Here is a 27,287-nt window from a genome sequence, read left to right as displayed (position 1 = left end):
TTTATAGATCCCAGGCAGATCACACTAGGTCCATGGATCTGTTCACAAATGGATGGTACCTTTTGTAAGAGTCTCATAGGTTTTGGAATTCCCAAGGATAACAGAAACCCTCCCTTTTTGAGGGCCCATGACTTCCTGTCCAAGGGGGAGTTCAGACCCTGACTGGACAACATGCACAAGAGGGCCTTTTTACCCAATGTTGGATTGCATCCCAACAAAACAAACTCAAGTGCTTCTCCTGTCTTGTTCATGAGCCCTGGCTGAAGGATGGTGAGCAGAGACCATCCCTCTGCTTTCCCTTCGGGAGACAGCAATAGTCTCCTTTCATTGTGTGAATGAATGAATTGCTCACAGAACTTGGGAAATGAAAAAAAGGGGCCCCTAAAGAATGGTTTCCCCAAGTGAGTCCATGAAGTGTCAGTTCTCAGCACTGCATCCAGTTGATACGTTTGGGAATGTCCTCTTCTCAAAAGTCCTCCACGCACACTTGCATTTTCAATGCTCTGAGACACAAGGCAGAAAAGAGATCTTGTTCACCTTTACATAACTCATACCTTCTCAGACTTACCCCCGCAGAGCCCCTTTTAATCCTGCACAGCCCTACAGCTGTCCCACAGAGCACTCTGGGAATCCCGCTCTGCCTGGGAGGCTCACTGCCTCTGTCCTTTGACCTTTGAGTAATTTTCCCACCTAAGGCGATTCCCAGGCAGAGTGGTGGAATGTGGGAGCGTGAAGGACTCTCCAGTCAGCCTCATTCTGGGCTCACTGAAAGGCAAGCTTTCCACATCCTCAAGTGAAGCCAATTCCCTGAATGAAGATGGATGCTCTGGCCTCCAGGGGCTCCGGCTGAAAGGACTTAATGCATCTTGCTTGCCTGCCTTCAGTTCATTAAAATGCCTTTAGCCTGAGGCTGAGAGGCCCAGAAGTGGGTCCCAAACGCAATCAGAAGCCTTGAAAATGGCTTATTGAGCCACTAATTGATCCTCAGAACAACCACTCTCGGCCTTTTCCTCTCTTTCTAGGTGAACCAGGAGCTCCAGGCAAGATCGTGACTTCAGGTAGGCAGGTCCTAGAGGGACCCTCCTTTCTGTGTCTTTCTTATCCTGGGCACCTACCTTGGCTCGCAGTGTTCTGGGCAGGATGTGGCAGGCAGCTTTTTGGATCAGTAGAGGGGGAGGAGGGAAATTTAGCAGTGATGAGAAGAGATGCCAGGCAGTCCACCACAGCCTGGCTCGAGTCCCAGCACCTCTGAGTGAGAAGAGTAGGGCTCAATGTTCCACGTGCCTTCTACTTTCAGATGGGTCATCAATGCTTACTGTCCCAGGCCCCCCAGGGCCTCCCGGAGCCATGGGACCCCCAGGACCTCCAGGTGCCCCAGGTCAGTCTGTTTTCTTGCTTTGCCCCAAATCAGCAGTAGGTCTTGGTGGTAGTGACTAGCCCTATTTGTTCAGATCCTGAGACCCAGGGCAGGAACTGAATCTGGTAAACAGAATAAGGAGTTTGGCCCGAGAAAAGCAAACTCTTGCATTCTCAGACAATGAAGTAGATCAGTTATCCTACTTCACAGCATAGGAGGCAAATGTTCTCTCAGCATTTACAGAAGGGGAAGCTGAGGCCTGGGGCAGGTAAATGGCCTGCCCAAGGTCCCACGGCCAATAAGCAGCAGGACAAAAGATTTGGCCCAGATCAGTCTACCTCCAGAGCCTGTGGCCACTCAGAAGACCCAGTCCTCGAACCCTTTGTTTCCTCCTGGAAAACGATTTGATATTCTGCATCCAGGGCAACAAAAATGCTAGGTATCTATTTGAAGAAAATATCCCCAAATGGGATGGTGACAAAAATATGAAAACTTCGGAACAAAGTTGTTAGGAGATAAAACAAATACTTATTGAGAGAGCAGGACACTCAATAATGCCTGCTCTGTGGTTTCAACTGTATTTTTACAAGATGCAAAAAAGAAAAAATGCTGGAAGAAAATAAAATAAAATGCCCACAAACTGAAGAGTTGTGGACAATTTGTTTCCTACCTTTCCAAAGTGCCTTTTTGTTATATGTATTTTTAATTATTTTAAATTTGTGTGTACAAATGAAGTGCACAACTTATCACAACCAATGCCAGAATGTACCAGCCTTCCCTCCTGACAAGCTCCAGTGAGAAGGAATACGTAGAGGCACGTAGAAGTCCCTAACCATTACAGGGCAGCAGCAGAGAGGGCAGTCCTGCCTGCCCCGGGCTCCTCGTACCTGTCAGGGATGTTCTCAGCAACTGGACCACAGAGCTGCTCTCAGATTGCTCATTGCTCTCAAATGAGCAAGGTGGCCTCTTTGGGTCTCTGTTCCATGCCTTGGGAGGAGTTATGCCTTTAGTTCTTCCTATGACCCTACACGCGTGATTTAGCCTTTTCTTCCTCAACCCCATTTCCAGGCCCTGCCGGCCCAGCTGGTCTCCCAGGACCGCAAGGTAGGTCACACCCTGCAAGAACGCAAGGCGATGGGCCAGGTCGGGAGGACTTTCCTCTCAGGGTGGACATGGGCCCCTCTGTTCTAGATGACGTGAAAGGTGTGTTTTGGAAAAGGAGGAGAGGGCCAGGGCTCTTCACCAGGGTCTTGCAAGCTGATTCCCTGGAGCTTGGGGCAGCTGTCATAGAAGTTCTGGGAGTCCAAGAGGACCAGGGGCAGACTTGGCCTTGAAGATGGGTATCTGGCAGGAGTGCACCACTGACCCAGGGAGCAATGACAGGGGTCTGTGGGTTCTTGGCCACAGGCCCAGGCTGAGAGGACTGACTCCCAGGTCCTTTAAGGAGCCCAGGTGGAGACTGCCGGGCCTCCCACCTGGACATCTGGAGTGCAGAACAGCAAAGGCGTCAGCCCACCCGGTCCGGCGCTCACTCTGAGCTATCACTGTGTTAGGAGCTTGGTCTTCAGTGTTTCACCGAGTCTTCCCAACACCCCTGTGATGTAGATCTTTTTGACCTTGGTTTACAGAGGAGGAAACTGAGGCTGAAAGAGGTTGAGAACTTACCCAAAGTCACCAGCTAGACATGTGGGAGCAGGGGTTTGAACTCAGACTTTCTGACACCAAAATCCAGTGTATCCCCGTCATTCCACATGCTCTTATCTGCTGTCCGGGAACTTGACTATGGTCTTGCCCTGCCTCTGAGTGAGGGGGCACCCTTAGCAGATGAGGTGCTGCAGGTTCCTGTGCCATGACACAGGGCCTCCCCTCTTGTCAGGGAGTCAAGTCACACCTGTTCTCCACCTCAGCCCTTGTCCTGCCATGAACCGTGGCTGTAGCCTTGTGGCCACAACCTACTCACCAGGGTTCCTGCTCCTGACTTCCATGGGGATGTGTTTATATAATCTTCCTGCTTGCTGCACATGGAGGGAATAACCATGTCAACCCAACCACCCTGGTAGTCTGGCCTGAGGGAGGGAGCCAGCTCTGCCCTTGGGGAGCTTCTGGCCTAACCAGGGAGACCTGGTTCCTATCCTTGGGGAGCCCAGGTCTGATAAAGTAGGCAGGATACATGCACATGAATAAGTGCTGACAGTACAACATAGAAACTTATGGAAATAACTTTAAAGCAAGCATTAGGCCAGAACCTGTTCCTAGTGGAATATCCATCCACCCATCCATTTACCCACCCATCTACCCATCCACCTATCCATCCCCCTATCCATCCATCCATCCATCCATCCATCCATCCATCCATCCACCCACCCACCTACTCATACACCCACCCATTCATCCATCCACCCACCCATCCATCCATTTGACAAGTATTGATTGAGCATCTATGTCGTCAGGTGCTGTGCTAAGTGCTGCTTCCTCACAAACATCAGTGTCCATACTCAAACTATTTCTTTCTTCTGCAGAAACCTTCCTCTCTGGCCCCCCAGGCCCACCTGGCCCCCCAGGTCCCAAGGGAGACCAAGGTGAGAACAGTGTATCAGGGAACCCAGAAGCCAGTATGTGTCCTCTGTGTACCTGCTGGTTGCCAGGAGGGTTTGGATGAAGCTGAATGAGCTGGGGCATTTTTGCATCCTTCTGCCTTATCCCATTGGGAGCTCAGCAGCCTGGAGCAAAGGTAGCGGGGACGCACAACAGTCAGAAACTCTACAAAGGATAGCAACCCAACATTGGCCTAGTGAAAAGAGAGGCACAAGGAACCCCAAGTTCTATATCAGCTCCAGCATTGGAACCCCTATCCCCTCCTCCATGGGTCCACTGAAACCACAACGCCTGGCTGGTACCTGTCTCATAGCTCTCTGCCTTTCTCCCTCAGGTCCCCCAGGCCCCAGAGGACACCAAGGTACAGTAGAGCTGGCATCAAACAAAACCTGGGGTAGGGGTGGGGGTGGCAAAAGCTCACCTTCCAAGAGCTTTGAGCTTGACAGAAAGGCACGTGGTGCAAATAAGCAAGAGTAGAGCAGCATGTCTCTAGGAATGGTTGAGTATGTGCATGGGTGTGGTGCAAGTGTGTGTGTGTGTGTGTGTGTGTGTGTGTGTGTGTGTGGCATCTCTAGGTACTGCCCAAAAGGCAATGCAGCCCCAGCAATCATGGATCTTGGGGAGGCTCTACGGGGCTGTTAGTGGGTGAGAAAAATGAGACTGACTGTCCCTCTCTTGATGTGTTCCTCAGGCGAGCAAGGCCTCCCAGGTTTCTCAACCTCAGGTAAGGGCTGAGCCCCGCCCCATTCTGGCTCTGGCCAGCGCCTGTCCGAACCCTGGCTGACTGCATTGTGTGTGTTGTTGGCTTCCAGGGTCCAGTTCTTTCGGACTCAACCTTCAGGGACCACCAGGCCCACCTGGCCCCCAGGGACCCAAAGGTGACAAAGGTCAGTGAGGGAGCAGCGAGAAGGTGATGAGGAGTAGGGGTGAGCCTGGCGCCCACAGCCCAGAGCCTGAAGAGAAGGCAGCAAGTACTTATCAGTGTAAAGTCTTGGGAGAAAGAAGAGGCTGGAGGAAGGAAAGGCCAGAGGGAGAAAGGGACAAGGACATGGAGATATAGCCTCCGTGAAAGGGAGCTGTGGTATTATTACAAAAATGAGGCCAAGAGCCATGGGACAGTTGTTGAGACACACACTAATAAGTGTGATTTGGCTTAACCAGGGAAGGCTTCCTGGAGGAGGTGATGCAAACTTCTCATTTTGGATTGCAGGTGATCCAGGTGTCCCAGGGGCTCTTGGCATTCCTAGTGGTCCTTCTGAAGGTAAGAACTGAAAGTGACCAAAGTTACTCTCCGCTTCTTCTGGTGAAGGCTGATCATTCCAGTGAGGATGTTGCTCTATTCGTTCATTCATTTCTCCATGATTGATTGTTGACTATCTCCATGTGCTAGGGCCTATGAGCTGCCTTTAAGGAGGTTACGAGATATGGGGTTGAGGGAAGGACCCAGGCACATATAATGACAAATAACAATGCAGACTCCACATGATGGAGAATGGAAAGACCCTGGGTGCTGGGGAGTTGAGAGAAGGGGGATGCCATGTTGGGGGTCCTTCAGCAGGTTGCAGAAGGAAAGGGTAGTTCAGCCTGGGGCAGCTTCCTAGCTCCGTGCCACTTTCAGACAGTGGCTGCTATAGGCTCTCCTTTCTTCTCTTCTCGGGGATCCTTCACCTTGCCACTATCCTATTTCTCCCCCTGAGAAGACCTTCCCTCCTCAGACCATGGAAGCTATTCCTGGGCCCATTTGTCTGACCGTAGGGTGGAGAAACAACACAGGACACTTTCTCTTTGCTGCAGGGGGATCATCATCGAGCACCATGTACGTGTCAGGCCCGCCAGGCCCCCCTGGGCCCCCTGGGCCTCCGGGCTCTATCAGCAGCTCTGGCCGGGAGATTCAGCAGTACATCTCTGAGTACATGCAGAGTGAGTGGCCGGCCGCCCCAAGCCATGGGGACAAGAACACAGAGATACAGTCTCTGTGCAAGGGAGCTGTGGTATCATCACAGAAATGGTGCTAAGAGACATGGGACGATGTCGGGCAGTGGGAGAGTGTGTGTGTGTGTGCGCGCGCGTGTGCGCATTGAGGAAAACAGTGTATGTGTCCGGGCCCGGGTCTTCCCCCTGCAGAGCCAGGCCTACAGGCCTGTGAGCTCCCCAACACCAGCCTTCTCATAGCTGCCCCCGACACAACCTCACCCTCGCCCACACCCTGGGAGGAGGCTGGCGCGCGCTCATTCCCATGCACACACGCGCTTTCACACCGCACCTGCATGTACTCATTTGTCAAATGGGTGGCTGGCTGGAGTCTTGCTGGCCCACAGCCCTCATGGGCCACTTGACCCAGCGCAGGCCTCTGCCTCAGTTTCTCCATCTGTAATTAAGGGAATGACAGTGATGGGGAGTCTAGGCTTCCTTCTGACCCAGCCTTGTGCCCATGTGTGGGGTGGGGCAGGCATGTTATCATGTGCTTCAGGTCACCTCTGTGGGGAGAACATGTCCTCTTGGGACAGTCTTGACTTTGCTTTGTTCCTTGGTTGGCAGGTGACAGTATTAGGTCTTACCTATCCGGAGTTCAAGGTCCCCCAGGCCCACCTGGTCCCCCAGGACCTGTCACCACCATCACAGGCGAGACTTTCAACTACTCAGAGCTGGCAAACCACGTTGTGAGCTACTTACGGAGTAAGCCTCTCCCCATGCCCTGCACCTGGCACCTTCCTCCTGTGGCTCTGCTTCTGCTCCCAGAGCCTCAGCTCCTCATTTGCTGTTTGCTTTGCCCTTCTCTGGAATATGAGTTTTAATTCTGAATTCCTAATAATTGGGCCACTGGGATACAGCGTCAACAAGAGTCTGTCCAGATTCAGGGCGGCCACACTGGAGAGCCACCGAGTGAGCCGTCCTGCAATCGACTGATGTGTTCCTAATTATAGGTTCTTCCTACGTGTGCATGAAGGTTGGCAGCATCGGCAGGCATTAGGCTAAAGCATGTTCTTGAAAGTAAACTTCCTTTCTCACCAAAAAAAAAAATTTCCCAACAACAATATTTGACTTTGTTATGCTTTCAAAATACCCTCATAATACTCCATTCATCCATTTCCCCCAAAGACAGACAGCTCGGTGACCGGGCCTTTCAGATTCTGGAATAATGAGAGTGGTGCTTCAGTACCTGCTAAGCAGGTAACCTGAGGTTTTCTTCCCGACAGCTTCGGGGTACAACGTCGGCTTGTTCTCGTCCTCCATCTCTTCTGAAGACATCCTGGCTGTGCTGCAGCGTGAGTCACCTGTTGGGGGATCGAGAGTGGGACTATCTTTGCTTTCTCCTGGCCTCACTCGTCAGGCAAACCTTGTCCTTATCTGAGCCTGGGGAGGGCTGCAAGAGGTAGGCAGAGTCCTTTAGACAAAGAGCCACTTATGGCGCTGATCTGCTTGCTGAGTCAGCAAACCGGCTGGAAAGGGGGCAGGAAATGTCCTCCCAAGCCCCCATGCCAGGCAAGCTGGCAGTTGTCCCTTCAGGAACCTGGCAGCTTGCTGGTGTCCCCCCTGAACACTGTGGGCCTGCGGACCCAGAACTCACAAATGTCATGCCGGAGTCAATTTGTGTAGGGGAACCCAGGCTGTGGCTGGACCATGGGTGGGACCCCCATGTCCTGGGTGGGTCCTGCTAGTACTTCCTCTCCTCTCCAGGGGATGACGTGCGTCAGTACCTACGTCAGTACCTGATGGGCCCTCAGGGTCCACCAGGGCCACCAGGAGCCAGTGGAGATGGGTCCCTCCTGTCTTTGGACTATGCAGAGCTGAGTAGTCGCATTCTCAGCTACATGTCGAGTAAGTGTCTGCAGGAGGGTTGGTTAGGAAGGGCCTGGGATGACTGGGATGAGGACTCCCAGCGTAAACTTCCCTGTGATTGCCCCACTGACCCCCACCTGCCAGGCTGCACCAACCCCAGCAATGAGCAGTGCTCAGAGCTGTTCAAACCTGTAAGCCTGAAGCAGGTCAAGAAGCATGGCAAGGACAGCCAAAACGGAGGTCCCAGTCTCGTGTGGCGTCTACATACAACTCTCTCTCTCTCACACACACATACACACACACACTCCCATACACACATCTGCTCCCCATACTCACACTCGCATACTCACACACACTCCCATACACACACACACACTCACTCCCATACTCTCACACACTCACACACATACACACTCCCATACTCTCACACACTCCCATACACACACACTCACTCCCATACACACTCACACACATACACACACACACTCCCATACTCACACACACTCCCATATACACACACACACTCACTCCCATGCTCTCACTCACACACATACACTCCCATACACACATCTGCTCCCCATACTCACACTCCCGTACTCACACACACTCCCATACACACACACACACTCACTCCCATACTCACACACTCACACACATACACTCCCATACTCTCAAACATACACACTCCCATACTCTCACATACACTCCCATACATACACACTCCACACACACACTCTCCCATATTCTCACACACTCACACACATACATACTCCCATACTCACACACACTCCCATACACACACACTCCCATACTCACACACTGACACACATACACACACACTCCCATACTCTCAAATACACACACTCCCATACACACACTCCCACACACACACACCCCCATACGCACACACTCCCATACTCACACACACTCCCATACTCTCACACACTCTCACATACACATACACACACACTCATTCCCATACACTCCCATTCTCACTCCCATACACACACTCCCATACACACACACACTCCCATACATACACACTCCCATACACACACAGTCCCATACACTCCCATTCTCACACACCACACACTCCCATACACTCCCACACACACTCCCACACACACACTCCCATACACACTCCCATACACACACACTCCTGTAGTCACACATACACTCACTCCCATACACACACACGCTCACAGAATGAAGCACACGGGCACCTGGACCTGCTTCTCCGGCCCCGCGGGCCCCTCCCCTCCTCCCTTGGTGCTCCTCTTCTCTCTCTCCCTGCCACCATCTCTTCTCTTTCTTGGACCCCACTTCTGTCCAAACCTCTTCTGTGTCCGACCTCCTCTCTGACAGGGTGTTTCCATCTGCCTCCCCCTGCCTGATCCGATTCCATCACATCCCTAGGTTCTGGGATCAGCATTGGGCTTCCTGGTCCCCCGGGGCCCCCTGGCTTGCCAGGAACCTCCTATGAGGAGCTCCTCTCCTTGCTGCGAGGTAAGGCCCAGAAGGGGACATCTGTCCAAGTGGTTGGGGAGGAAGCAGAATCCCTTGGCACAGGCCAGGACTGACTCCGTGCCCTCCCTTGGTGTCTCAGGGTCTGAATTCAGAGGCATCGTTGGACCCCCAGGTCCCCCGGGTCCACCAGGGATCCCAGGCAATGTGTGGTCCAGCATCAGCGTGGAGGACCTCTCGTCTTACTTACACAGTAGGGCACTGCGGAGTGGGATGGGCAGGGCAGGGGATGCAGCTGGGCCTTGGGGGCTCTCACAGGCTTTAGCAAGGGCAGTCCAAGTGCTCCTGGAGTCTGTACAGGGCTGGGTGCTGGGCCCTGGAGAGCACCACATGTGCTGGCAAGGGGCCTTCAGCTGTGGCAGGAACAGAGATGGGGAGCGATGGCTTTCCCAGGTGCAGCCCGGTGTGTGATTAGGGGCGACCTGGGGCTCCACCTCTCAGTGACTGGAGGGCTGAGTTGAATGAGGCTGAGAATTGGGAGTGGGAGGGCCTGACGGGGGCAGCCATTCCTGGATGATGCCAGGAAACAGCAGGCTCTGGCCGCCTACTTTTCTCTCCTCCCATCACCCAGGAGGCCCAGCCTTATCCCCTCCTTTCAGGTAGGGCCCACAGCGCCCCCAGCACAAGCTGGAAATTCACCTTCCTCCGCAGCACTACCCTGACCTTTCTTTCTCTTCCCTCTGCCCAGCTGCAGGTTTGTCATTCATCCCAGGCCCTCCAGGACCTCCTGGTCCCCCAGGTCCTCGAGGGCCCCCGGGTGTCTCAGGAGCTCTGGCAACCTACGCAGCTGAAAACAGCGACAGCTTCCGGAGCGAGCTGATCAGCTACCTCACAAGTAGGTGCCCCTGACGGTGATGCCCCACCAGGTACCCCGCAGGCCTTGCTTTTCCCTGTAAGTGGGTCAGGGAGGCACTTAAAGGGACAGGGAGGCCACACATGAGAGCCACTAGTGGGGTAAGCCCGGTTTCCTTCCACACCAGCATTCTGCCACTCGGGTACGAGAACCCTGAAGTTCACTTCCGGTCTCTCAGGGGCATTGACACACTGGGAGAGACTCCCTAACTCCCAAGTCTTTCTCTCCACCGAGATCTGAGCTCCCACTCATGCAGCTTCTCACCCTGCAGGTCCTGATGTGCGCAGCTTCATTGTTGGCCCCCCAGGCCCTCCTGGGCCGCAGGGACCCCCTGGGGACAGCCGCCTCCTGTCCACGGATGCCTTCCACAGTCGGGGTAGCAGCTCCTCCTCACACAGCTCGTCTGTCAGGCGGGGCAGCTCCTACAGCTCTTCCACGGGCACAGGAGCTGGCACAGGCTCCCTGGGTACAGGGGGTGCCTTCGGTGCAGCTACAGGAGACAGGGGCCCCTATGGCACTGACACCGGCCCAGGTGGAGGCTATGGGGCAGCACCAGAAGGCGGCATGTATGGTGGCAATGGCGGACTATTTGGGGCTGACTTTGCTGGAGGTCTGGATTACAATGAGCTGGCTGTGAGAGTGTCAGAGAGCATGCAGCGTAAGTGGGGACATTTAGGCCTTGGTGCTGGGGGGAAGGAGCGTGGGAGCATCTCCAGACTGGCTTTCTTGTTTGTGGAACCCCCAGGCTGTGAAGACAGAATCAGGCAGGCAGGGACTGGAGGGGACTGGCAGCCCCAGCCTAGTTCTCAGCCTGCTCAGCTCAAGGAGCCCCAGCCCTGGGACCTGAGCTGTGGGGAACAGAGCACGCCGGGGGCTTTGTACTTTGCTTTCCAAGACTTAATTCGTTCTGGGACCCAGATAAGTCATATGACCACACTGGTTTTTCTGCTGGGGCTGAGAGAAGGATGTTGGCTAGGAGTCCTTTCCCTGTGCAGCTTAACAGCACAGTTACACAGTCAACAAGCTTTTGATGCCGGCCTGCAGCAGGAAGAGAACTGTGCCGGTCACACAGTGGAATACAAAGGAAGTCGGAGGGCTTCACCCTTGCTGCGGCTTGATCTAGTTCAACTACTTTGGGAGTTAGATACTCGGAGAGCACTGTGCTCCTGCTGAAGCGGGTGCTGGGCCCCCGCTCTGGTGTTCCTGTGCCCATGCTCTGGTGTTTTACAGGTCAGGGCCTACTGCAAGGGATGGCCTACACTGTCCAGGGCCCACCAGGCCAGCCTGGGCCGCAGGGGCCACCCGGTATCAGCAAGGTCTTCTCTGCCTACAGCAACGTGACTGCGGACCTTATGGACTTCTTCCGAAGTAAGGGCATCCAGCTGCTTCCCCAGCACCTGCCTCACTGCATAGGTTCCCATGGGTCTGCTCCAGAGACACTAGTCTCATGAGAAACCTCCAGTTATTAACATTTGAGATGCTCAAAATTAGACAAATTCTATAAATTCTGAACTTTGTTTCCTCTTATATATCCAAACTCCATCACTATCTCTGTGTTACTCTGAACAAATGACTTGCTGTCCCAAGCTTCCAGGCAATCAAGACTCTAAGGCCAGTGTTTCCCTGCTTTTGCAGCTTATGGAGCCATTCAAGGACCCCCTGGGCAAAAAGGAGAGATGGGTACTCCAGGACCCAAAGGTAAGTGGTGGCAGAGCCAGTCCCCGGATCCTGTGTAACACCCACCTCTTACTGAAAAGAGCTCCTGTGCTGGTGCCACACCGGCTACCTGTGCCCTAAGTCCCCAGACTCATGTATTAGTTATGCCCCATTTGTCCTTCCAGGTGACAGGGGCCCTGCTGGGCCACCAGGTCATCGTGGGCCACCTGGCCCTCGAGGGCACAAGGGAGAAAAAGGAGACAAAGGTAAGTGTTGACTGCTCCATGATTTGCATGTTCTGGAGAGCTGCAAGGCTGACGCTCAGTAGAGAAGCAGGTGATTTGTTCCAGAGCAAACCTGAGAAATTCAGGCAAATGCCAATTACTCCAGGCAGACACTGCCAAAAGCAGAATTTGCATAACAATCCCATTCACAGTGAGGAAGAAAAGGAGAGTGCCAAAGCAGGGAGGAAAAGGAGAACCAAGCTGGTGTTGAAATGGGGCAAACAAGTTAAATAAATGTATAGTCTTGCAAAAGATTTCACCTTTGAAGCCATCTTTGCAGTAGTCACAGTTGCCATAATTGCCCAAGCCAAGATCCCCACAGGCCACAAGATGTTTTAACTTCCTCCCGATCTTCTAACTTTCAGGTGACCAAGTCTATGCTGGGCGGAGAAGGAGAAGAAGTATTGCTGTCAAGCCATGAGCTAGCCATGGCAGGACAGCTCCTGGACCAGGTGTCATCATGCATATGGCACTTAGGTCCAAGCTCTCCAGAGGGTGAAAGCTGGAGTCTGTCAATGTCCTACTGAGACAGCATAGCCAACCTAGCTAGCAACATTTGTTTTAGTCTGAACAATATATACTTATAGAATTCAGTCGAAGATACACAATCTGAAACAGCTTCATGGGGTGGACTCTAGTAAGAGTAGTTGCAATGTTTTAGAATGAGATTTACTTCTCTGCTATCTAGATCTGAACTCCTTGGCTTCTTTACTTAGTTCAAGCCCCAGCCTAGGAAAGCCAGTTACATAAAAGTTGGCTCAGGAGTCTTAGAGCTTTGCCTAAATATGAGCCCAGAAAAGGGAGGATGGGGATGGGGTGCCTTCCTGGAGGCAACACTTGATGGGGGTGCGTTCTGGTTACTGCTGCAAGGCTGTGCCATCATCAGCTCCTTCCTCCCCTGTTCATTCTGCATTCTGCAGTCAGTTGGCTAAGAAGTGACTCTTGCAACTAAAAAAATTAAGAAATTCACTTCCTCTCTAGGAGGCAATAGGGTTTCTAATGGTTATCATATATGTATATCACATTCCCATTTGCTTAGAAAGTCTGATTGCAGCCATGATTGTCCATAGGCCCATGCTAGAGTTCATGGATATGTTATACTGAACCAGGCCAGAGCAAACAGAAAAACAAGGGTGAAGGGCAATGGACAAGGAAGGAAGAAGCCGGGGGGGGACAGAATAGCTGATGCTGGGGACACAGCGTCAGCTCAAGACATCACCCTCCGTTCTGCATTCAGAAAATGGCACTTGGGGGACAGGGTGCAGTTGGTCTTTAACCACTTTTCAATGTCTAAAAACATTTGTTTGTGGTCCATAAGATGAAACATCATTTCAATTGTAAAATTTCCAATTAAATTTTTTTTTCTTTTTTAATATCATGTTTAATGTGATTCATCTGACCAAAGAAACGTCAAAAAAATAGTCTGGGTTAATAGGGTATGACTCTAACACTGTTTATTACAAACCCAAGAAAGCAAAAATGGTTGTATTTTGGGGCACAGCTTCTGGTATTTCAGTCAATCCCTGAAGTCTTTAAAGGCAAATCTTTAGATACCTGCCAACTATGAACTCAATCTGGGGATTTTACGAAGTATATTAAAGTTTTCCCCAAGCATAAGTTATCTGAAACAAACAAGCAAGAAATGAGCAAGAAGATTATTTGCAATTAGGTAGTGCTTTATCCTGGGGCAATGGAGTTATGATTGTAGGGTAAGCAATATATGGAATATAAAAACTTCTATTAAAGAAAAATGTACAAATCTCAAATGCCCCAAAGAAATGCACAGTAAAATCAGACACTCCAATTCAGAAGAGACTATACTTGGCCACTTTGTGAATCTGTTACAAGTTGTGAGTCTCAAATTGCTGGATAATTAAAAATGGGATTAAATTACATCTACTTCTACACCACTACTCTTCTAAAAAGACTGTTTATTTTCCATAAGGTCTCTGTTGAGTATCTCATATTATCCCATAAAAAATGCTCCACTTGTTTCCTCTGTATCAACCCCTAACGGCAACAACCAGTCAAGCACTACACACTCTACATGGTCTTTTTGCCTCTTTTATTATAGCCTGATAATTGCCTGCTATGAATTAATGAGAATTATTTTTAAAATGAGGCTGAGTGCGGTGGCTCACGCCTGTAATCCCAGAATTTTGGGAGGCCGAGGCAGGCAGATTGCTTAAGCCCAGGAGTTCGAGACCAGCTTGAGCAACATGGCAAAACCCCATCTCTACTAAAAATACAAAAAATTAGCCGGCGTGGTGGCAGGCACCTGTGATCCCAGCTACTCGGGAGGCTTAGGCTGAAGAATCACTTGAACCTGGGAGGTGGAGGTTGCAGTGAGCCAAGAACGCACCACTGCACTCCAGCTGGCGAGACTCCATCTCAAAAAATAAAAATAAAAATTAGTTCATACAGCCTCTAGACTTCAAACAACTTGAGTTTTACTGTCTAATGAAAACTATTGTGTATAATAAAGGAATTGTGCCTTTTAAATAATTTTTTTCATTAGAATTATTTTTACCCAAAGGCTGAATTTTTTACTTTTTAATTGTAGCTTTTACACTTACTAAAAGTAACTTCCAAAAAAAGGGGGGAAAAAGATGTTTTGGCCCTTTTAAAAAAGTAGCTTTAGGGGTTCAAGTATTATATCCCCTTTAATAGTGATCCTTATCTTGATTAATCAAGACATAGGAGTTTTTCCCTTGTTACTAGATTTACCTAAGACACCGAAAGTCTTCATAAAGTTTTATGCTCAAGTAAAATAGGGTATAAGTCCAAACATACGACCTTCTCTGGACAAAACTCAGAAGGAGGATGGGCAGATATGAGGTTATGTCCTCAGCTGGATGGCAATGAATGTGAACCTCTTTTGTTTCATTTTTTTTTTTTAAGTCAAGAATGAGCTCAATAGTGCACAACGCTCCCAGATTAGAAAATGGCACTCCATGCCTCCCTCCAGCTGGACACGTGCCAAGTGATGCTGCCTAGTGTCTACTGAATCTTGCATGAACATTATCAATGACGAAGACATTATTTCTGCAGAAGTGATGTCATATGATTTGTGAAATGCTTGGTGAGAAAAATCATCTATCCCAAGGGGGAAAGAAATTAAAAACATACACATATATACATAGGCTGACAGAAATATTTTAAGCACCTCCCAAAGGAGGGCTTTGCATGCTGAAAGACAACCCCCAGCAGTTACCACTAAAACCTACATTTGAGTGTGTGTGTGTTTGCGTGTGTGCTGTGGACTACAGACAGCTAGGAATACTAACTCTGGGAGGGTCAGAAGACCTGGGGGACTGCAAGTTTTGCAGTATAACTGGGACCAACAACTGCAAAGTTTCTCAGGCAGGACACTCCAGTTTCAAAGATTCTCAATAAAAGACTGCTTCCAAAAATTGATTAAGAAATAACTTTATTTTTCATGTGTCAATCCCATGATTGAAAGGACATGTTGCTCCCAAGTAGACAAGAGACATAATCTGAAACAAACTTATTTCTGAAAATTTAGCTTATGAACTCATTACACTACAAACCAGAGAAGGAGCACAAAAAGCTGCAGCCCACACTGAAACCTGGCAAACACTCTCCGCCAAGATTAGTAGCAGGAATGTTAAAGCTTTATCAAAAACATGTCAGCAACAGAACAGCAACAATACAGCCATTAACTGTTGTGCCTTCAACTTAAGAAAAGCATTTAAAGTATCACCCCATTTCTTATAAACATTTCTCAGAGAAGAATTGTTCATCAAAAGACTATTAGAACTCGAACTCTCTTCTTTCACTTCAGTTCTAGATTTTCTTTAATCAACAACATCTCTAGTTAATACTTAGAAAGAATTTGGCTTCTCAGAAGAGTCTTTGTCATTTAAGCACAGTGTGGAATGGGAAAAAGTGTACAGTTACAAGGAAACTAGAAGAGTACAAAAAAATAGTCACTTCTGAAACTCGCTGATGCTCAAGAAATCAGAGACCCTTCATTAAAGTGGGTCTCATATGCCTGAGAGCTTTGTGCTTGAGGAAGTATGACTTAGAGGTAGCTCTGGTTCTGGTAATTTATATTTAATTATAATTTGCTGTATCCTGTCACAAGAGAGTTCTAATATTTTCAGCAAAGTAAAAGCATTCAACATTTTTTCCTTACCCACCCTATAGCTTCCCCATAGAAAAAGATAAGAAAAAGCTTACTGTGACTCCACATAGAATAGCAGCTAATTCAGCAATTCACACCGTATGGTTGTTGACAGGACTAGGAAAGGCAGCCTGGTGCCCCAAGCTCTAGGAGCTGGATCTGCAGAAGTGTGCAGGTCTGCTGTGTTTACAGCACTCAGGGAAAGAGGGGAGGAGGTGGCTGGTGAGGGTGCACGTTTGGAGAAGTTTTTATGTGTTTCATGGCATATTCTGCCACAGCAACAAAAAGCCAAATCAGGAGTAGATTTGACTGTACTCTTCCATTTCAAAGAAGTCTGTGCCCCTCGCCTACTCCCCACCTACACTTCATGCAAGAAAGATAGATCACTATCATCTATTTGAATACAGGATCTCAGAAGAGGTGGGGCTGGTATGGGTACAAACAGCATATTTTATAACAAAACACTTTTTGAAAAGATTTATATAACTTTACATATTAAAATGAATGCTTTACCTCTACATATGTGTCACTGCACAGTCTTGCACTCACACGAATATGGTCATACTTGAAAGCGAACTCAAGCACGAACACTGAATCCAAAGGCAGTTTTGAGGGAGATCCGAGAGTTGCTGCAACCTTACCCACAGCGTCAACCATTCTACTCTGAGCCTCTCTCCTTGAATCAATACTCTGAATGTCAAGTTGAAAGGAACAGAAAGAATCAAATATTCAGACCAAATTAATCAGGCACCACACACTATTTAGCACACAGGGTATCAATTAAATGATACTGGAAAAAAAATGTCTACTGCCTGAGGTATTCATTTTTTAAGTCAATAAACTGAAAATTTCAAAGGAGAAAGTGTTATGAAAATGTTCCTTCCCAATCCCTCTTCAAATAAATCATTAAATACACTGGGCAACATTATACTGTCATTTTTATCATAACAATATAAACAATTTTTATCATCATCCTGAATATTACTTTATAAAGATATATATTTTAAAAGGCTTTCAAAACATTTTTCAACCCAGCATTTGAGAATAAAGCATTAAGAGTTTTGTATACAGTAACACATTCGTGTAATAAGTGTATGAATTTACAACCATACATAACATGTATATATATATGTATATATATTTATATGAAAAACAAACTTGACCAGAAGTTAAGGCTACCTACAAAGTTGTCCAAGTAAATTATGCTTGTCAAAACAATTACAAAATTAAAATCACACATGCATTTTTAAGTCATCTAAATCACTGACAAAACAAAGTTCAGCATCCAAAGTTTTCAAATTAACTGCAAGAAAGTGCTACAGACATTTACATTTTCTAAGTATGAATCAGGGTTCCCACAAAGTTACATTTAAATTTTTTACCAGCCTCAAAAGGAATATAACTAAAAACAAACTTTGACAATTTGGTACCTAGCACTCTTAAGAGAGAATAGGTTGAAAATGGCAGGCAGCAAGCATCATTTACAAATGTGCTGTCTCACACAGCAAAGTACAGTTTATAATACTGTCTGACCTGACACGTGGTTGAAATTCTAAGCCTCAAAAGGGACTAGGAGTGAACATTTCATTAATAATTATACACATCAGCAACCACATGATAAAGGCTTCAGGCTTTTCCCAATCAAATCAAAGTGAATGATTTAAACATGGAACAAAATAAAACCAAGACATAAGTAGCCTCATTTCAAAATAAGGAAAAGTAATTTCTGACATGTGCCTAAATATTTAAACTTTTAAAAAAGTATTCTGAGCAAATGCCTCTTTTAAGATTAATTTCCAAAGATATATTTATAAATATAACTCACAGCCTGCGGGCCTCTGACAGAGTTTTGAACAGAATTAGCTAAGATGGAGAGAAATCATTTAACCAGCTCAGGTACTATTTTAGAAAATAAACAGAGACAGCTAAACCTACACTGCCTAAGTTTCATGAGTTTTACATTTCCAATTTGCAATCTAAAAGCTACCTCTTTTTTTCATCTTTCCAAACTTTGTATATGAAAATTTCTATCAAATGGTAAGAGAAGCAAAAATTCCAAAAGAACCATGTTTAATTCTAAGGATGTTTTTGTCCCTGTTGATCAAAAAGAAAATCCTACTTATGACTTGACTGAAATGTAGTGTTTCAGGCACTATCTTAAGAACATTAGCACCCTCGATTATTAGCTCATGCCTAAAGAGGTCATTCGTTTTGACAAATCACTGAAATAATTTTTCTCTTTTAAAAGAGGTTGTTCCTATTTAAAGAAAAAATATATTCATTTACTGAGTCAATAGCATATTTGAGCAAACCATAGCTTTTTTATGAGAGCTGATCCACCAAAAGAAAATTATCCCAATGCTCTACAGCAGAGCTTCAACTACAGAATTTAGGCATCAATGAGAAGTTACGTCAGGTAAAAGGAATTTATTAATACTTAGTGATGTAACAGTTTTTCTTAAATAACTTTAAACATTATTTCTCCAACAGTTTTCAGGTAGCAGTGTCTAAAGAACATAATTTTTAAGAAGAATATACAAAGTCACCTTAGTCACCAAGATGCTACTTTGCCAACATGGCCTAGCATCTGTCCTAGTTTGTTTTCCCTTCATCTTTGCTTTTTTTTAAAAAAAAAAAAAAAAAAAAGGAAAACACCTAGAAGGTGAGGCAGGTGATTGTCTTCGTGAGCTATCTGACAGAGAGTGTGGCAGAAGATGAGAACAGAATGACACACTGAAAGAGCCAAACCCACGCACAGAATGTTTCCCATTGTTATGATCCGGTGGAATGCAAGCTGGGAATAGGATAAAATTTGGAAATCCGGCTCTGTGTTGATGGGTTAAGGCATTCAGACTCCCCAGTCATTTTAAAGAATACTTCCTGTTCCTGTAGTTTCCTGGCAAACTCTTCTTCCAGTGTCTTAAAAAGAAAGGGAAAAATAAATTGTTATGTGCTGGTATTACATATAGAATTTATGCTGACAGTCCAGATAAAACTGCTTGTCCAAAACACATTCTTTGTGTATTATCCTCAAGAAGACATGTCTGCTCAATTTTTTTAAGATCATAAGCTTTGCAGAGCCCTATGTGCAAGTCCAGCTCAGTCACATAAATGGACAATTTGGGTCTATGACTTACCTTCACTATATTAGAGAACCATTTAATTCCTCAATTCCTCTGCTGTAAAAATAGGGATAATTTGCTATGTGAAGTCTAAATGTGATAATGATGTACTTCCACATACTATGCACTCTAATATACGGTACCTATTATTAACTATTATCTGTTTCTCCCACATGGCACTTACCCTGCCTGCTTGTTATTTGAGTTGCGAAGCGCCTGTCTTTTCTTTCACACTACGCTGTAAGATAAGCTGTTTAAAGGCACAATCTAAACCAGAATCATTTTAACCCCCATAATACAGAGCAAAGGTAAGCGCTTGAGAAATACAAGAGGCACCGTTGTGATGTGAATGTCTGTGCTCCCCAAATCCATATAAAAACCTAATCCCTAATGTGCGGCACTATGCACAGAAGGTGGGACCTCTGAGAGGTGATGAGGTCATGAGGTGGAGCCCTCCAAATGGGTAAGTGCCTTCATGAAGGGCTAAAGAGAGCTGTTATTCCGCCGTGTGAGGACACAGTGAGAAGATGGCAGTCTGGAACCCTCACCACAGCGTGACCGTGTTGGCACCCTGGTCTCAGACTCCCCAGCCTCCAGTTTATGGCATTTTGTTATAGGTATCAATGACTTTGTGGAGACGTGATTCAGGGATAAGTGGTGCTGTAGAGGTACAAAGCACAGGAAAAGAAGGAAGGATATAGGAGGGGTTCTCAAAAGAGGTGGAACATGAGCTTAGTGCTGAAGGAAAGATAAGAATTTGATAGGCAATATGGGAAAGGCATGCCAGACAGAGCTGAAACACAGCACAAAGGCAGGAAGCTGAGGAGCTGGTGTGAGGACTGGTCATTATACCCAAGGCTGGAACATGGACTGGGAACAAAGTGGCTAGTGGGAGAGGAAGCCAGAAAGGGTGACTGTAACTCAGGTGTGGCACTATGAAGGCTTCACAGTCAAACTGAATCATTAATTTACATTTTACTCTGATGGAACTGAAGATTTCTCAACATCACTATGACAGTGTCAAGAGATGTTCTTGAGGATAAATCCTCTGGTGATGGTAGGCGAGTGGGAAGAAAGGAAAGGGAATGAGAAACTACAAGGCCCATTAGGCCATTCCTGAACAATTTAAGCAAGCACCAGGATAGCAGTGAGAAAGAAAGGAGACACGTTACGAAAAACGGTCCAAATTAATTGGCATCTGATTGAATGAAGGGTGTGACAGAAAGGAAAAATAATTCTGGTTTCTAGCGTAGATGTCAGTGAAGAGAACAGGAATGTAGAAAAGAACATCTGGCGGTGAGCAGCCTGCAGTGAACGGGGAAAGGTGAGATGGAGATGAAGGAACATCTGGTGGTGAGCAGCTTGCAGCGAGCGGGGAAAGGTGAGACGGAGATGAAGGAAAAGGATGCTGAGTTTGGTTTTCTCTCTACTGGGTTTATAATCTGTAGTCAACATTGACAGGTATGTAGTCATCTGTACAATGTGCCAGAACTGTTCTAGAAACTGGGTACATATCAATAAACGAAGCGATCATGGCGTGCTTTTAAGGAGTTTATATTCTCAGTCACAAGAGGGGACAATAAACAAATGGGTCTGGTGGTGATGAATTGTTACAAAGAAAAACAAAGAAAGGAGAGCAGATACAGAACGTCTGAGGTTGAGTATAGGTGCTACTGAGATTCAGTGACCAAAAAAAGGAACCACAAGGCCTAGGTGAAATGAGGAGGAACAGAACATCCTGATGGAAAATGGGCACTTAGTGCTCAAACTGATAATAAAAACAAGAAACAATAATAGCAATAGCAACCATTCACTGAACCATTACTATAGCTCAGGCACTAGATAACTGCTGTATAAACGACACCAAATAGGTAGGTAGTATATTCTCATTTTACAAATTAGGAAAACTAGGCCTAGAAATGGAAAGTGAGAAAATTAATCAGTAAATGTCAGTGCTGAGATCTGAACCCACATCTGCATGACTTCACAATTCGTGCTCTATAAAACCGCTACCATTTAAGTTTTGGAGTTGTCTATATGCAACAGTTGAAGCCATGACTAGCAATAAAATCATCCAGGTAAAGACTGTTCTTTACCAAAGGGGCAAAACTGAGAAATGTCTACATTTCCGGAGACAAAAGGGGATAAAGAACACAGAGAATGAGCAGAGCTGTGTCACAAAAGCCAAGTGAGAGGAGAATTTTAAGCAACAAGACTTTTAATGAGAACAGTTAGATAAGGTCATAGAATTTGATTATTAGCAACTCACTTGTGACCACTGTCAACAAGTTCAACTGGGGTGTTTGAGGCAGATGTTAAGCCGCAAGGAAGTAAAGGAGATTTGTCACCATTTACAATTCTGTACTTTTTGAATTCTAAACTACATGAATACACTACCTATTCAAAAATTTTAACAATAAATAAAATTTAAATTAAAAAGCCACACTATGGGCCGGGCATGGTGGCTCAGGCCTGTAATCCCAGCACTTCGAGAGGCCGGAGTGGGTGGATCACCCAAGGTTAGGAGTTCGAGACCAGCCTGGCCAACATGGCAAAGCCCCGTCTCTACTGAAAATACAAAAATTAGCCAGGTGTGGTGGTGGATGCCTGTAATCCCAAAAACCTAGGGGGCTGAGGCAGGGGAACTGCTTGAAACCAGGAGGTGGAGGTTGCAGTGAGCCGAGATCGCGCCACTGCACTCTAGCCTGGGCGACAGTGAGACTCTGTCTAAACAAACAAACAAAAAGCCACACTATGAACTCATTTAGTCATTTCACTTCCGTTGGCACATAGCTAAATACATATTTCCTTGACTGACTGATTGGATGGATGGAAGAAAGGAATGGTGGAAATGCATAGTAGGCAGGAAGCACCCCCCAAAACAAAGTTTAAGTTTGAGTAGCAATGGGTCAGAGATCATATAGTGATAGCAAAAACTCAGGTGACATGGTTAGCCGGTAAGATCAGGTGAATAGGGTGTCAAGTACAAACAAGGGAAAGGAGGGAGACAGAGAAGACACCATCCCTATTTTACCAGATTTCAAGTTTACACAGAATACCAGGGCCTTATAATTGGCTGCGGTTCACCTGTTCAGACTCAGCTGTCATCGCTTCCTTCCTTCCTTTTCTTCCTCCCTAATGACTACACACCGGCACACACCCCCTCTTATACTCCAATGATACAGAATGATCTGCAATTCTCTGTACACTTCCTTTTCACTCATTCTCTTCTCTCTACTCAAATCATCCCATTCCACTCCAATCAGCCCATCCGCTCAGCAAGTTCTTACTCATCCTTCAAGACTCACTTGGCTTGTAAGGTATCTCTTCTTGAAGACCTTCCCTGACTTACCCAGGCAGATTTAAGCTCTCTTCCTCCTCTCTTATACATTCTGTTCCTTTCCCCTGTGTCCTGTACTTACCTCCTTCAGAGCAATGACCCTACCAATTCATAACTGCTTGTCACTAGATTCCAAACCTTCTGGGGACAGAAACTTCGTCTTTTCATCTCTATGCTTCCTGCCCCTGACACTGTACCTGATACACAGTAGGTAACGAGCCAATAGCTGGGTAGACGGACGAGTACACACATACCATTTTAATTAAAGCTTTTATTTACCTTTTTCCTAGGTCTCAATTTCTCTCTCCACTCCTTTAATTCTTGGCTATGTTCCTCATCTAACTCTTTCAGTTTCTGAGTCTCATGCTCAACCAACAAGTGGCATTTTTCATTCTGAAAATAAAGTTGGGATTTTAAAAAATTTCAGATCAACTAAGCAATTTTTCACAAATACAATTACCTTCCAAAATAATAAATTGCTCATCAAATATTATGCTATTACTGAGATTCAAGTTTTTCTTTATAAAAACCACGGGCCATGAATTAGGAAATGAATCACAGCTTCATTTTTACAAGTTTATAAGCTAGAACTATTACATACCATATAAAAAGAACTTAAAAAGAACTAGCTTGAGCTTTTGTTTTTCCTTTCTAAGAAGATTTGCTCATAAAACTGACAATTCAGAAGGCAGCTTGCATACATTTTACCCGTGAGTACAGAATGTGGGATCTGGTACTAACGGGTTGGCCTAATAGATCTATTGCTCTAACAGATCTACTGGCCTATTAGGACAATCTATTAGGATCTGTTCTACTGTAGTAAATAAAGCAAATATATAGATACCCACATTTATACACGACTCTGAAATCTTAAACATTTTAGATGGGCTGTACACTCTATGTAAAGTCCTAAATCAGCCCTCTCTCAAGTAACCTTTAAATTTCCTAGGAGAAAAATTCCCATGTATTTAACTCATTGCTTATGTCAAAAACCTAGAAGAAAATAAACTATTCCCTCTAAAAGGAAATTTTAAATTTAGAATCTGACAAAAAATTCAGAATATGACAACAAAACTGTCTACATGATTTTGAAACTCTCCACATCTTCACGCAAAATATACTAAAAACCATACTCAATACTGCTTTTGAAAGACTCAATTTCTTAGGTTACAATTTAGCTTCATGTTTACATTAACCATGGTTACATATAATCTACACAAGCACCTATGATACTAAACTGATCTTCATTTGGATCTGTACAAAAAACAGAACCTCTCAACCCCAGCATGTTCGTAAGTGTGGTGCAGTTGACTTTGGCTAGCTACTGTTCTCTCAAAAGCAGCCACTTGTGCTGCCGCATCCTATGGGCTTTGCTGTCAGGCTTCTGTATCTGACCTGCAGCTGATGCAGTTCGCGGACATTGGCTTCACATTGCAACTGAAGATCCCGCATTTGATTCTCATGTTTTTGATGCTGAGCCATTCTCTCATTTTTCTGCCTCTTTTCTTCTTGTGCAGCAAACTATAAATAAGAAAAAAAGATAAATTATAGTTTAGAAGCATGTGATTTCTATATATTCTGAAGATATAAAGGAATTTAACAAAATAAGGCACAATAAACTGAAACTACAAGTAATAATATGCTGAGACTCAAACCTGGAGCCCACATCACAGCTTCAGGGGGGAGCAGGAACTTCTGATTAAAACCTTGATCCTTCTATCTGCTTAGTGACCTGAGTTAATTTGTGTGTGTGACCGTGACTACAGAAGTATCACAGTGAGGTCATATATCTTGACTTGAAAAGTTGTCCAAGTCATCTCATTCCCAGGGCTGGTCTTAGGACCCGTGTAGCTCAGGAGCTGGTATGGGGTATAGGAGGAAGGGCTTCGCTCTCTGTGACCACCATCCTGGGGAAGACTAATTGGTATATGCCACATATCTATAGCCCCAGACCTCAGAGTTAAAGTGAACATCAACAAGCCTACGGTGGCTCTAATTGTTTAGAAAGAAAGGAATTTCATAGCACTTCTAATGGTCATTCAAAACTCTAAAACCTAAAAGAGGACAGACTAATTTGCATATTTACCTGTTTAATTTTATCACGGTCCTGATCTGGTGTGGCTGTCGAGTTAATTCTCAAACTTTTCTTAAACATGGCCATTCGAGTCTTGGCTTCACTGCGCTGAATCTTGGGCAGTCTTGCTCTTTCTTGAGTCTGTCTGTTTTTCAATTCCTCAATAAGTCGTTGATTGTAACGCTGCATTTGCTCTGTTTCCTATGAAAGTTTTAAATAGAATCCAGTGACATAGAAACAATAGTCAGTACCGGCACACATACTCAAATATGTCATTTTGTTGTTGTTGTTTCCTATAATTACCCCTTTCCTTGTTGCAGTGACCAGCAAAATAGTAGGCACAAAATAACTTGTAAGAAGTTAGGCCACATCTGGTGGCTCACACCTGTAATCCCAGCACTTTGGGAGGCTGACACAGGAGGATCACTTGAGCCTAGGAGTTTGAGACCAGCCTGTGCAACACAGTGAGACCCTGTCTCCACACACAAAATTTTTTTTTAATTAGCAAGGTGTGGTGGTGCATGAATGCACTCGGGAGTCTGAGGGAGGAGGATCCCTTGAACCCAGGAGTTCGAGGTTAAGTGAGCTATGATTGAGTGACACTGCATTCTAGCCCAGGTGACAGAGCAAGACTCTGTCTCAAAAGAATAAAAAGAAAAGAAAGTTATTAGTGATAAGAGTCTTATATTGAAACTCTTTTAATAAGCACAAGGAGTCCATACTTCAAGATACTTTAACCACAAATGGAGCCAAAATAGCTACCTTTGAGAGCCAAGATGAAGATTACAATGTGTAAAACGTCTTTAAGCATTTTAATTAGTTACTTTCCTTATAATTTGTAGAAAAGAAATTTGCAATCATGATCAAGATACAATTAATTACTCCAAACTTCATCCAAGAAATTGTAGGATAAAAGACAGAAAGGAGGCCGGGCGTGGTGGCTCACGCCTGTAATCCCAGCACTTTTGGAGGCCAAGGTGGGCAGATCATGAGGTCAGGAGATCGAGACCATCCTGGCTAACACAGTGAAACTCCATCTCAATTAAAAAAATACAAAAAAAATTAGCCAGGTGTGGTGGCGGGCACCTGTAGTCCCAGCTACTCGGGAGGCTGAGGTAGGAGAATGGCGTGAACCTGGGAGGCGGAGCTTGCAGTGAGCCAAGTTCGTGCCACTGCACTCCAGCCTGGGCGACAGAGTGAGACTCCATCTCAAAAAAAAAAAAAAAAAGACAGAAAGGACATCTAAAATTCATTGTCTAAGAAAAGTAAGTTTCAAAACTAAACAGCTTTGCAAATTTTAAAACGAACAAAAAAATGAAGAAATTTTCCTTTCATTAACCTTCTCGTGGCGCTTAAGTAGCTGATGTCTTTGCATGAAATATTGATCTTTAAGCTGCTGTTTGAGCAGCTGGTGTTTTTCTTGTAAGTGTCGTTCTTCGAGCTCCCAAATTGCAGCTTCTCGAGCTAGAAGACAGCAGTTTTCAAAATGTCACTTTGCTCTTTTTACTAATGTACTTTGCTCTTCATTTTAATATTTACATAAAAGTATTCTAAATACACTAACTTGTACACACATATTGACATTCTGAGCTGTAAGTGCAATTTTAACCAACGTAAGGCAATATCTATCACCTCTTTCCATTCTGTTCTAATGTCGTATAAACAGAGAATGTCCTACCCTGAACACCAAAATTCTATTTAATCATCTTAATAAGAAAGAAAAAAAAATCTAAGCTAATTTGTTAGGGAAAATAAGTACTTTAAATCCCATTCTAACATGCGACCATTAGGTATACTAACAACTATAAGGCATAACGAGTACACGAAATTATTCAGATATATTTCCAGCATCATCAGGGCAAGAAGAAATTTTAAAGGTTATATGTTTACGTTCACTGCTACTGTCATAAGGAATTCTACATTTTGCAGTATTTTTTAAAAAGTTACCTCTCATGAGCTGTTGCTTGTTATTCAGGCACTCTCTCTCAATATTAGCTAACTCTGCCTTCTGCTGCTGGATGATCTTTTTCAGAGAGCCATCTAATTCTTGCTGTTGTTTCTGAACAAACTCTTGTTCCTATTAAAAAGAGTTAATTGTCAGTTAACAAGTATCTAATGAACTAAACATCCATTTATCTATATGACTGTATATATTAGTGGTTAACAAGAGTTCCAAACCAAGTTTTCAAAGTTAGCTGGATTTTAAAATCACCAACATTATATAGTACAAATGTATTTAGTCATCCAATTCAGTCTAAGAAAAAAGCATTAGAATACATAATATTATAAACTCACTATGAATGATACATACAGAATAAGCATATAGCCCACTCATAATTAAAGTGCCCTATTAGACTAGCATCTTTGAGAGAACAATAAATTTGCAGCTTCTAAAACTGATTACTCATTCCACTATGGTATGACTAAAACAAGGATAAATAAGAAATGCCCTTTAGATGCCGGGTGTGGTGGCTCATGCCTGTAATCCCAGCACTTTCGGAGGCCAACACAGGTGGTTTTCTTGAGGTCAGGGGTTCAAGACCAGCCTGGCCAAC

At 45.5% G+C, this 27,287-nt stretch overlaps 2 protein-coding genes across 3 annotated transcripts in view; one reads left to right on the top strand and one right to left on the bottom strand.

Annotated features, from left to right (window-relative positions):
* Nucleotides 1–13,415, top strand: part of COL17A1 (collagen type XVII alpha 1 chain) — a 56,144-nt gene extending 42,729 nt beyond the window's left edge. Inside the window, exons 34-53 of the mRNA XM_025395555.1 lie at nt 1,023–1,058; nt 1,298–1,378; nt 2,426–2,461; nt 3,808–3,936; nt 4,287–4,313; nt 4,644–4,676; nt 4,765–4,839; nt 5,163–5,213; nt 5,747–5,872; nt 6,491–6,628; nt 7,150–7,218; nt 7,631–7,771; nt 9,149–9,238; nt 9,339–9,449; nt 9,945–10,091; nt 10,381–10,767; nt 11,340–11,477; nt 11,745–11,807; nt 11,951–12,031; nt 12,415–13,415. Coding sequence (XP_025251340.1) covers nt 1,023–1,058; nt 1,298–1,378; nt 2,426–2,461; nt 3,808–3,936; nt 4,287–4,313; nt 4,644–4,676; nt 4,765–4,839; nt 5,163–5,213; nt 5,747–5,872; nt 6,491–6,628; nt 7,150–7,218; nt 7,631–7,771; nt 9,149–9,238; nt 9,339–9,449; nt 9,945–10,091; nt 10,381–10,767; nt 11,340–11,477; nt 11,745–11,807; nt 11,951–12,031; nt 12,415–12,470 — 2,015 coding nt within the window. The 3' untranslated portion in view covers nt 12,471–13,415. The remainder of the gene's footprint in view (nt 1–1,022; nt 1,059–1,297; nt 1,379–2,425; nt 2,462–3,807; nt 3,937–4,286; nt 4,314–4,643; nt 4,677–4,764; nt 4,840–5,162; nt 5,214–5,746; nt 5,873–6,490; nt 6,629–7,149; nt 7,219–7,630; nt 7,772–9,148; nt 9,239–9,338; nt 9,450–9,944; nt 10,092–10,380; nt 10,768–11,339; nt 11,478–11,744; nt 11,808–11,950; nt 12,032–12,414) is intronic.
* A 2,047-nt stretch (nt 13,416–15,462) lies between these two features.
* SLK (STE20 like kinase) overlaps nt 15,463–27,287 on the bottom strand; it is a 61,126-nt gene continuing 49,301 nt past the window's right edge. For both annotated transcript variants that reach the window (XM_025396713.1, XM_025396714.1), the window contains 6 exons: nt 26,680–26,809; nt 26,072–26,196; nt 24,745–24,933; nt 24,054–24,179; nt 22,938–23,051; nt 15,463–19,115 (listed from right to left, as the gene is read on the bottom strand). In XM_025396713.1, coding sequence (XP_025252498.1) covers nt 18,969–19,115; nt 22,938–23,051; nt 24,054–24,179; nt 24,745–24,933; nt 26,072–26,196; nt 26,680–26,809 — 831 coding nt within the window. In that variant the 3' untranslated portion in view covers nt 15,463–18,968. The remainder of the gene's footprint in view (nt 19,116–22,937; nt 23,052–24,053; nt 24,180–24,744; nt 24,934–26,071; nt 26,197–26,679; nt 26,810–27,287) is intronic.

This window comes from Theropithecus gelada, chromosome 9, assembly GCF_003255815.1.
Source record: "Theropithecus gelada isolate Dixy chromosome 9, Tgel_1.0, whole genome shotgun sequence".
In the NCBI taxonomy this organism is placed as follows: domain Eukaryota; kingdom Metazoa; phylum Chordata; class Mammalia; order Primates; family Cercopithecidae; genus Theropithecus; species Theropithecus gelada.
This window is presented reverse-complemented; position numbering and strand designations above follow the sequence as displayed.